At 58.0% G+C, this 10,402-nt stretch overlaps 1 protein-coding gene across 4 annotated transcripts in view; it reads right to left on the bottom strand.

Annotated features, from left to right (window-relative positions):
* The window catches only part of TMEM59L (transmembrane protein 59 like), a 14,123-nt gene that overhangs the window by 738 nt on the left and 2,983 nt on the right, over positions 1-10,402 (bottom strand). For 2 of the 4 annotated variants that reach the window (XM_015586165.2, XM_015586170.2), the window contains exons 2-8: positions 3,333-3,489; positions 3,147-3,250; positions 1,833-1,985; positions 1,135-1,237; positions 697-814; positions 497-614; positions 4-250 (exon numbers count right to left, since the gene is read on the bottom strand). In XM_015586165.2, the coding sequence (XP_015441651.1) occupies positions 122-250; positions 497-614; positions 697-814; positions 1,135-1,237; positions 1,833-1,985; positions 3,147-3,250; positions 3,333-3,489 (882 nt within the window). In that variant the 3' untranslated portion in view covers positions 4-121. Of the gene's footprint in view, positions 1-3; positions 251-496; positions 615-696; positions 815-1,134; positions 1,238-1,832; positions 1,986-3,146; positions 3,251-3,332; positions 3,490-4,376; positions 5,739-9,579; positions 10,345-10,402 lie in introns of those variants that run through there. The other 2 variants (XM_015586160.2, XM_015586155.2) reach the window with 2 other exon arrangements.

The raw sequence follows: 10,402 nt of genomic DNA, 5'->3' as shown, positions 1-10,402 counted from the left end.
AAAGAGAAGGATTTCGGGGGTTCATGAGGCCAAGGTTGGTCCCACCCAGGCCTAGACCCTTGGGTGCAGGGCAATGAGCACAGAGGAGCCCCTGTACTTGGCAGTGCTTGAGAGGAGAGGCCTACAGCTTTGTCAGGTCCAGTTTCAGCTTGTAGGGTGGGGGACTGTCCCCAAAAGCGTGTGACGGAGGAGGGTACAGAGGCCAGTCTGGCTCTACCATGAAGCCCTTGTGTTGCTCCAAGGTCAAGGGCTGTAAGGAAGGAGGAGGGAGGGCAGGTTACTGAGCCCCGACCCTGCCACCCTCTATCCTACCCCTTAGGTCACCCTAACTAAGGAGGGCGTTCTCCCCATTTCATGAAGATGCAAAGAAACTTGCCCGATGTCACACAGCAAGTCAGGGGGCCCTGCCTCCACGGAGAACAACAGGTAGCCCCATCCAGAACTAGGGAGCAGCTCTCCCCCACCCCTCTTCCAAGCCAACCCACTGGCCCATCACCTGGAATTTCAGGTGCTGGCCAGGCACGGTCACCAGGGTGGAGCAGCTCAGCCACAGCATCACCAGCACAGAGAGGAAGAGGCAGCAGGCCAGGATCCAGCGAGGAAGCCCTGAGCGCCTGCCCAACACAACAGCCTCAGTGGAGTCTGAGAGACCCTCCCCTCCCACCCTACCCCCACCCCCAGGGTCTTGCCACCCACCGGGACATGCAACTGAGGAAGTCGTTGTCTTGCATCTCGTCGGACTCCACCTTAGACTTGCTGCTGGTTTTGACTCTAATCTTGGCCTTCTTGACCTTGTCCAGGGGGCCTACAGGGTCTGAGAGACAGGTTCTTCCTCAGTGGCTACTAGGCCTTCCCCAAGAGGCCACAGCGGCCATGGAAAAAAGAAAGGAAGCCAGAACATAGGGCAATGGGCATGGAGTCCTGGAATAGATCAGAACCCTGGGAGATGGACCACAGAACCCTGGGAAATGCGCCAAGGAACCTTGGGAGACTGACCATGGAACCCTGGGAGCCAGACAACAGAACTCCAATTGCGACAGAAATCCCAATCCTAGAGCGTTCATTTGCTGGCAGGACTCCTTATGGCAATGGAGCCACCCACGGAAAGGACACTGGTCTAAGCTCAGATCTTACCCACATGCACCTCCAAGGCCTCAGGATGGGATCCCCGCCAAGTCACCTCTACTCGCTGCAAACGGGCCCCCTGGTGCCCCAGGCTCTCTACCACGGGCTGAGTCTGGGCCAGGAACAAGAAAGCAAAGAGAAGCCTTTTAGAAAGGCACCACCTCAGCATAACACCTCTCTGTGCCCCACAAGGGCTACATGCCCAGATGGAGCCTAGATCCACTGGGTGTAGGAAGGGCAATCTCCCATGTGGCTGTGGGCTGTGATATCAGGAATATTGTTCTCTGTTATTGTGGGCTCCTCAATTTGTCTTGACCCCAGCCTCCAGTTCCTGAAGAACATGATCTAGGCTAAGCCAATAGAATCACAGGGATTGGCTGAGAGGTAGTTACATGACCCAGCAAGGGACAATCAGAGTAAATCCTAGCTTAGTTAAAACTCCAGAGAAGTTGTAATTTAGAGGCTTAGTCATCCATCCTGCTATCAGGAGGAAAGTGCTTGCCTGCGGGAATAAAGCCACCACAAAGAAAGCAGAATCAAGGAGTAGAGTGAGACACTGAACCCCTGGATTGAGCTGTGCCTGAAGTTTGATTGGCCACCTGTGGACTTTACATCCCATGAGCCAAGAACAAATGTATCCCACCTTCCTACCCTAACCACCCACCCACCCACCACCACCCTGGTGTGGCCCCTGAAAGATCCCTCACCTGGAACACTACCACCTTCCCATTGTCAGTCTGCAGGTAGTATGTCCAGGTGGAGGAGACGAAGCCCTGGGCTGAGTTGACAAGGTCATTGCAGAGGGTAGAAAACAAGTCCAGGAGTGAGAGAGCCCCACTTGGAGCTTCCAGGACCTTTCTCTGTTGAGAGGAAGCCCAAGGCATGGAATGTGAGTAAGGCAGAGCATTGACTGATGGGAGAGGAGCTGAGCTAGTCTACTGTGATCAGAATTCACTAAGTGTTTTGGGGCAAGAAGGCTTCATACTAGGAACACAGACCTCAGTGCTGCATTTGGTTGGCTGTATGCCCTAGAGAAATGGATTGCCTTCTCTGAGCCCTAGAATGGGACTGATTCTCTACACTCATAGGGTTGCTACAAGATTTCAACTAGACAATGGCATAGCACAGTGCCTAACATATAGTAGTTGCTATTATTAAAATTTTTGCCATCATCATCATTTCTCTTTTATGGCATAATTTTTCTTTTATTCTGGATAACTCAGAATAGGAAGGACTGATAGTGCTGTTTTTATAGAAAGTGAAAGCCTGGAGGGGATGGAGGAAAATGGAGGGAGGGAAAGAACTCCCTAAGCAATCCCAGCCCATGAGTCTCTGGCTGCAATGAATTATTTTCTGTGCCTCAGTGTCCCCGATGCAGCATTGCCTAGACTCACTCATGACTATGACAGATGAGTAGTAGTTATTATTTCTCCCTAGGGTGATGGGGCAGGGGGGACAGTGCATGTATACTTGGGAGGTTGCTCTTTCCTGAACCTCGGTTCTGAGCCACCCCAGATGACAGTGGCCACCTGTTCATCACAAGGAAAGTGTTTAGACAAGCACCTGGCATGTAGTAGGTGTTCAATAAATTCAGCTCTCGTGGCACTGAAGATGAGTGAGGTAAGGGGTGGTCATAAGTCCTGGTGGCACTTGCTTTAGATGTCATTTCTGTACATCCCTGTGTGACCCTGAGTAGTTGCTCTGTGGGCATGACAGAGGGGTGACATTGTCCCTGCTGCCTCTGGACAGCACAGAGAATTTGGGACAGGCCAAGGTGAGGCCTGGACCAGGACAAATGCTTGATAAACAGTGGCTGCTTTCTGTTAGTTATTTACTTCTTGTGAGGTGGCAGGGGTGGGGAGTGGGGGTTACTTCCCATGTCACCTGAGGCTCGATCAAGGACACCCAGTAGGCTCAGAATGGAATAGTGAACCTGGGAAACTCTGGACATGAGTGCAGACTTTAGAGGGAGTAAAGAAGACGGGATATGAGCCTGGGAACCCAGGTAGTAGAGCTCCCACCTTCTGCTCAGACTCTGGCTCAGGCTCCAGCTCTGGGTTCTGGCTCCAGCAGCCCTCACTGCAAGCCTGCTGCTCCGTCTCCTTCACGTAGGCCTCCACGCAGGCTGCAGGGGCAGGAGGGGATGACTGCAGATAGCCCTTCTCAGGCTACCTCTCCCCACCCTGGCCCGCCTGACCAGCCCTCACCTGCTTCACACTCGGCCTGTGTGGCATTGGGTTTGGAGCTCCTGGCCACAAACCGGCAGATGGAGAAGAGGCGGCAACCTCGCTCACATGCACTGATGAAGACGGCCCTGTCATACTCATTCCTGGACTTAGAGGAGTCCTCCTGCTCAAGCTCCTCCTGGGAGGGGGACATGGGGCTCAGGCCAGGAAGATAAATGGGAGGACATGGGTACTGGAAGCATTCAGGGAAGGAGGTAGAAGATTTGACTCCCCTCCCCCAAATCTAGGGAGTTAGGGATGAAGCTAAGAATATTAGTGGGGGCTCTTAGCTCTGAGGAGGACAGAAGGGAGGGGACTTAAGAAGGGGTATGGAGAACACTGGGTTTTGATGATGGTTAGAAAACTGGGGAAGATGGAGGGAAATGGGCCTCCTAAGCTTCAGGGAGGACAGAGGAGGTTGAGGGGGATCCTCCGGCCTGAGGAAGGAGGTGGGGCTCAGAAGAGGTTTGTCACCCTTCAGGCCTGGGAAAATTGGGATCCAGCTTGGGAGGCGGTGAGGATACAACTGGGGGTTGGTAGCTCTGGAGTGGGGGTAGGGAGGAGGATGTGGAAGCTGCTTAGGTGGGGGAGGACGAGGAGGGGACTGTCAGGCCTGAGGGAGGTGGGGGTGGGGCGCCCTAGGGTTCTTGCGCAGCAGAATGTAGCCAGAGCCCGCCAGAAGGCATAAAGATCCTTAGTCTTCGCCCCACCCCACGATTGGAGGGACCCCTCCAACCCCTCATTCATTGGAGGTACCCGCATCCCAATACCCTCCCCCACTGCCACCACCATCCCCTTCCCCGCAGAAGGAACACTCCCATTCCCATCGGAGGGACCCAGACGCCTGCGCTTGCCGCCATTGAAGGGAACCCAGCCCTTTTCCCACCAGAGGGACCCAACCCCATGGGAGAGACACCCCTCCTAGGAACCTCTGTCTCCGCTCCCAACCGAAGGACCAGCCCCCATCTCAACCCCTCCCCCATCTGGAGACCGCGGCTCTCCGGGCTGGCGCCACATGCGCGTCACCTGCGAGGGCTGCGGTCTAGGGTAGCGGTCGCGGCACCGCAGCTGGCAGCTCTGCGTGTCCCCGAGCTGAGGGGCGAAAGGGTCGCGGGCGGGAGGCGCGGGCGTGGCGGGCGGAGGCTGCAGCAGCAGCAGCAGCATCAGGAGCGGCAGAAGCGCCACCGGAGCCATGGCGGGGCCGGACGCGAGGGGCGCGGGACGCCGGCTCTCGCAAGCGCAGAGGATGCAGCGGCGGCGAGGACCAGGTTGCTGACGTCACTCAAGCGAGGCAGCCTGGGAAGCGGGGGTGGGGATGCGGAGAACGGGCGGGGCAGTAGCGCTGCGGCACTGTCTGGGTGCGGGCAGGTGGATCACGGCCCCCGCCTTCTGTCCTATTTGCCCTGACACCTCCCTCTTATCCACTGGCGAGGGGATCTCAGCCTGAGCTAGAAGCCAAAAGGAAACAAATAGGTTGATGGAATGGGGGTGGGGGGCTATTCGCCAGCGTATCAGGGAGGGCCTTCCAGAGGAGGCTGCGTGTGAGCTGTCCACGCAGGAGGGCAATTAAGGCAGAAGAAACAGCAAAGGCCTTGAGACGGGGAGGTGCTCTTTGGGAGAGGAGGTAGGAAGGCCAGATCCCAGCCAGAGAGTGGAGATAGAGGGCCATGAAGGTCGCAGGGCTGGGTCAGCAAAGGCCTTGGGAAGGTTCCCGAAATCATCTTCTTTGATACCAAGTCAGAGGGACGGTAACTTGTGTGCGGTTTGCCTCCTTCAGGAAGCTCTCCCAGATGCTCCAAGGCTCCCCCAGCCTTGCCTCACTCTGGTCCAGCCATAATCCACAGACTTGGGGGATCTGGCCTCTGCTCTCCCACACTGGGGGCCCCTCAGCCCGTGGCTTAGTGAGAGGGGGCATAGAGGTGCAGACAGGAGTGGAGTGCTGCTAAAGTTTCTAATTCTCGTGGGAAACCTTGGGGAAAATGGACACTTCTGGCTTCCATAACTGCTGCACTGCAAGGTGACAGATTGCAGCCCCTTGAATGTCGGGTTAGGATATTACCCTAGCTTCCTCTTCGTCAGGCGTGGGAGTGAGAGCGCCCCTCTTAACCTGGGTCGCCTGCAAAGATGACCCCCTCTCGCTGGCGTGTCCTGCACAGGTGCTACTGAGGCCCTACTGCCGCCCGCCAGTCTTCAGTCTACGTTCCGCTCCTACAGACAGGGCTGCAGCCATGCGGGGTCCGCGAGTCAGAGGGCGCCGCAGGTTCCGGCCAGGGAGGAGAGGACGAGGGAGTGGGTGGCGCACCCCCCTTCTCCCGGCCGGCCGCCGTGCTTTCATCTCCGCGGCCTCCGCCAGCCCTCACATGGCTTAATCAGGCGCGGCTGTGCCTGGCGGACCCCGAACATCTGGATCCCGGCACGCCCCTCCCCCGCCCTGCCCCGCCCCTCCCGGTCTAGGCCGCGGCGACCCTTCCCGGAGGGCCTCCTGCCGTGGTTTGCGCGAATGCGGGGGAACCCCCCATGTAATGCACCGCGCTCCAAGCCCGTGCCTCGGGAAACAGCCTTCGGTTACGATCAGAACTCTCCCCCATTTTACAAGTAGGAAACCTAGGCCCCAGGACCCCTCGGCAGAGCTAGGATTCAAACCCACACATGTCAGTTCCAGAGCCTCAAGCGCTTAAGTCTTCCAAAATTACCGTCCTGCATTTATCCCAAACAAAACACTTCCTAGGCATTTTCTTGCACCAATCCTATAAGGAAGTACTGGTAGCATTTTCCAATTTGCGGATGAGGAAACTGAGACAGGGTAGCGAAGGGAGTCAGTCCAGGTGACAAGCTAGCGAAGCAAAGAGGTGGGCAAAGCTGGGGGGATGGGCGTCGGTCCAGGTGACTAAGGAGAGAAGCAAAGAGGCGGCCAAGGCTGGCGGGGGTGGGGTGCCGTCGGGCATAAGAGGCATCGCTTAGAGCGCCAACAGGAAAGACAACCCGAATCCTGCGGGGAGGGGAAACTGAGGCAGGAGGGATTAGACCGCTGGCCTAGATTTCTGGAGAGGAGTGAGAGGGTTTGATTGCCTCCCACCTACTCCTCTTTCCGCTCTATAAGGCCGCTGGGGGCGGGAGCGGAAGGAGGACTTGACCCCGGCCCCCCAGGTGAGCCCCCGCGCCCCTCCTGCAGTTCCCCAGGGAGCAGGTCCAGGTGAGGGGCGGGAGGGCCGGCGGGCGGCCAGGGTCGGGTTTCAGGAAATCCGCCGACATTCCTTCGGGGCTTAAGAGGGAAAGTTGACTCGGCGCCGCCCCTCGGCCCCCCCCCACTTCCTACCCCCCGGGGCGGCCCGGCCGGGGGCGGCAGGCGGGGGGCCCTGCGGCTGGCCCGGGCGTGAATCAGCAGCGGGCCCGGCGTCCGGGAAGCAGCAGCCGGGGTCAGAGCGGGCATCGGACAAGCGCCCTTTGTCCCTTGCCGCCCTCACCACGACCCCGCTGACCCCCACCCTCAAGCGGAGTACATGCTGAGGAGAAGGCACGGCCCAGTGGCGCCGGCGCTTGCAGACAGTGGGAAGGGAGGGGAAAGGGGCACAGCTGTCTTCTTCACAATTGCTGGCGCCTCCTGAACCCCAGACATCGAGGTTCTCCAGGTGCAGAGGGGCAGACGACCCAGGCCTCCTCCATGGCCCAGAGCACACTGACCCTGACCTGGACCTAGGCAGCTCTGTGCTTCTGGGACCCCACATCCAAGCCTGTAACTCAGGCATCCATCCCATCTCCCCAGGATCAGCCTCCGCAGTGGAAATGATAAAGCCTCACTGTCTTGTGTACACAGGTCTGGAACCTGGTTCTGCCGCTCCAACCCCTAGTCCAAGTCCAGAAGCTCACTGTCACCACTTCCTAAGAATACAGGCCTGGAACAGAGGCAGCTAATCTCATGCTGAACCCTGAGCACCAGGGTCTTGCAAAGGAGAGGCAACTTTGTGCCCTCCTCCTTTCCACTGGCTCTGGGTCCGTATGGGACGCAGAAGGTGTTGTAACCACAGCCTCCTTCTGGTGCTCCTCAGTGCCCTGGAGTGACATAGGGAGTTGGGGCTGGAGGGTCACCGCCAACCTAATCCTTATGGGCAGAGGGTGTAAGATTGAGAAGGAGCCCCTCCCCCAGCCCATGTAAGGCCCTCCCTCCATCTGCCCCCTGAGTACATTCCCAGCCACCTTCAAGGACTTTGGTCAATATTTGCTAGTAGTTCCATCAATGCCTGTTCCTCTTCCTGTGCAAAAACGTGGTGTGACTGGGGAAGAAGGGGTTAAACTACAGGGGCACCAATAGCAAGGAAGGCAGTACCCAGCTATCAAATTCTTTCTTGAAGTCAAAGGTTTAGGTCAAGGTCACCCAGAGGGCAGAGTATGGCTGGACGGGATTGGAAAATCCAAAAGATCCATAGACCTTTCTATAAGTAAGGACCAGAGACGGGTGGCTACTGGCTTGGATCATGCAGCATGCCAGGGGCATAGGCCTGGCTGGGATCCCAGGCAGCATGATTCCCTGGAACTGAGTCTTCTTGCTGCTTGTAAGGACTGAGAATTCTCTCTTTTCATTTTGCAAATGTTCACTAAGCTCTCCTCCCTTGTTCCTTCTTGGCCCAGCATAGGGTCCATTAATAGCTTTTAGGGTGCTTACAATCTAAAGGAAATAAGTCACTGGAGAAAGATAATGTTTGAAGAGCTGTGTTACAAAGACCATTTAAAAAGGGGAAAGGGATTGCGAGCGACTGGGAAGGGTGGGGGGCCCCTTTGAGAAGGTGACACTTGACCTGTGACCTGATGGAAGAGAAGGTGCTAACTGAAGATTTGAGGGAACTGTAAACCTGCAGAGGAGACAGCAAACATACAAAGACCCTGCCTGGTGTGTTTTGGGAAATGGGACTGCAGTAGAGTGAAGGGGAGGCAGGGGAAGAGGAGGGTGGAGAAGAGGAGGCGAGAAGTGTGACAAGGAAGAGGAGACCAGCTTCACTTTTAAAAGCTCCCTCTGCCTGCTGTGCAGATGGGGGCAGGAGGGTTATGGGGAAGCCTGGGAGCAGCCTGGGGAGCACCCCAGAGGGAGGTGGTAAGGCCTGGACCTGAATGGGGTACGGAGAATCTCAGGATGGGGATGTTTGGGAATCAGAGCCAACAGGATTTGCTGATGAATGGGACGTGGGGGATGCGCGAAGGAGAGAGTTGTCACGCACGCCTCCAGGTCTCTGGCCTGAGCACCTGGGTGGATGGGGGAGCCTTTTCCCAAGACCGAGGGATGACTGGGGAAGGAGCAGACATTGGAGGGGGGGATATCAAGATTTTGCTCCAGAAGACTTAAGTCCTCCAAGAAGGGAATCAAATATTGAAGGGCGGAGGTTGTAGGGGGAGGGGTGGCACATATCCTGCACACAATTCCATCCAAGAACTGCCACCTGCACTTCATCCTCTGGACCACCTGGCAGGGCTATGGCCCCATTTTTCACAGGTGACAAACTGAGGAATGGGGACCACCTCTGCTCCAAAAGTAGGTGCCGCCAGTGCTTGGTGCTATCCTAAGTGCTTAGATTGTGGGGCCCTCTGCTGCACTGTATCTTCCCACAGAAATCTTTAAGCTGGCTGGGAGTCCCCCATTGTGCGGAGAGGGAAACTGAGACAGGCCTGACTGGCCCCAGTAAAAGGCAGTGAACCACTAACCAGCTTTACTCCCCGGTAAACCTATCCAGAGTCCAGATGGCCGGGCGCTGAGCCCCCAGGACCCCATCCTCCAACCCTCTTTTCTGACAGTCTGGGGTCTGAGTTGGAGACCCAAGTGTAAGGGCTAGAGGGCAGCCTTGAGCAAACAAGGTGGGGGTTCCCGAGACCCCTCAGACACTTTTACCCCGTTGGCTACTTAGGGACGTGGGTGAAGGGTCCAGGCCTCTAAGGGAACCCCGGGAAGGGAGAGTTAGAGACCTTCCCTCCTTAGGGCGTGTGGCTGGGGGCAGGGCTTCAACCCAAACCGCGCGGGCCAGGCGGAACCCTCATTTCAGGCACCCCTCCACGCAGCCTTGGAGGCCAGAAACCTTTTTATCGTGGGCGCTTGTATCAGCTAGGAACGGAGGGTAGGGGGATGAGGCGTCTGGGCCGGAAGGGGGTCCCGAAACCCAAGCACTGGCCAAAAATAACAAGGAAAAGGATCCGCGCGCAAAAATAGTAAGACAAACTATGCGTCGCTCCCGGCAGCCGGCGTTACCTGGAGTCCGCGGGCGGCGGCCGCCGGAGCTATTACTCACTGCGTGGCGCACCCCACCCGCGGGCCGCTGAGCGGATTTTTCCGTGGGGGGTGTCAAAGAGTCCAGGGCAGCTCCTCACTGCTCTCTTTCAGGGCATCCCTCCTGCCCACCAGCGGGACTCGCTCAGGCCCCCCGTCTCGGTTCCCACGGGGGCCCATTTCCCCCTGTCTGATCACGCGTGAGCTTCCTCTTGAGTCCCCCGGGCCCTGTGAGGAACCTCAGCCCCATCCTGCGCGAGGGGGACAGCTGAGTCAGGGTGAGGGCTGGGGACTCCGTGCTTCCAGTTTTTTCTCCGTCTTCCCTCCAGCAAAGCCTGGGCCCGAGGTTGCGCGCAGAGGACAGAGGAAAGGAGGGATGCAGTGGGAGGGGGACCTCTGGGCCAAAACCCGCTGGACCCGCGCTCCGAGGGCGTGGGGCGCGCAGGGGGCGACTTTCAGGCCCCTGGGGAGGAAGGGGGGCTGGAGGTGGGAGCAGGCGGGGCTCAGGGACCGCTCAGTAGGCAGGGGCGGGGCCAGAGCTGGAGTGGGGGCTGAGACAGGATTGCCCGGGGAGGAAAGAGCCAGGGCTGAGGGCTGCAGGGGACACTAAAGGTGCACAGGACCGAAAGCAGGGTGCAGGGTAGTGGGCAGGAATATGGAAACTGGGTTGGGGGCTCCAGGTCCCAGATTGGGGGTGGGGAGCGTGGAGTTGGCTAGGTTGGAATGGGAGGTCCCAGGCCCGTAGGGGTTGAGTGGGGGGTTCTGGGCCGCGGGACAGGGCGCGCGCGGTGCGCGGCGGGGCGGA

The sequence above is a fragment of the Pteropus alecto genome, unplaced genomic scaffold, assembly GCF_000325575.1.
Source record: "Pteropus alecto unplaced genomic scaffold, ASM32557v1 scaffold160, whole genome shotgun sequence".
Classification (NCBI taxonomy): domain Eukaryota; kingdom Metazoa; phylum Chordata; class Mammalia; order Chiroptera; family Pteropodidae; genus Pteropus; species Pteropus alecto.
The sequence above is the reverse complement of the archived record's forward strand: the minus strand, read 5'-3'. Positions and strand labels throughout refer to the sequence as shown.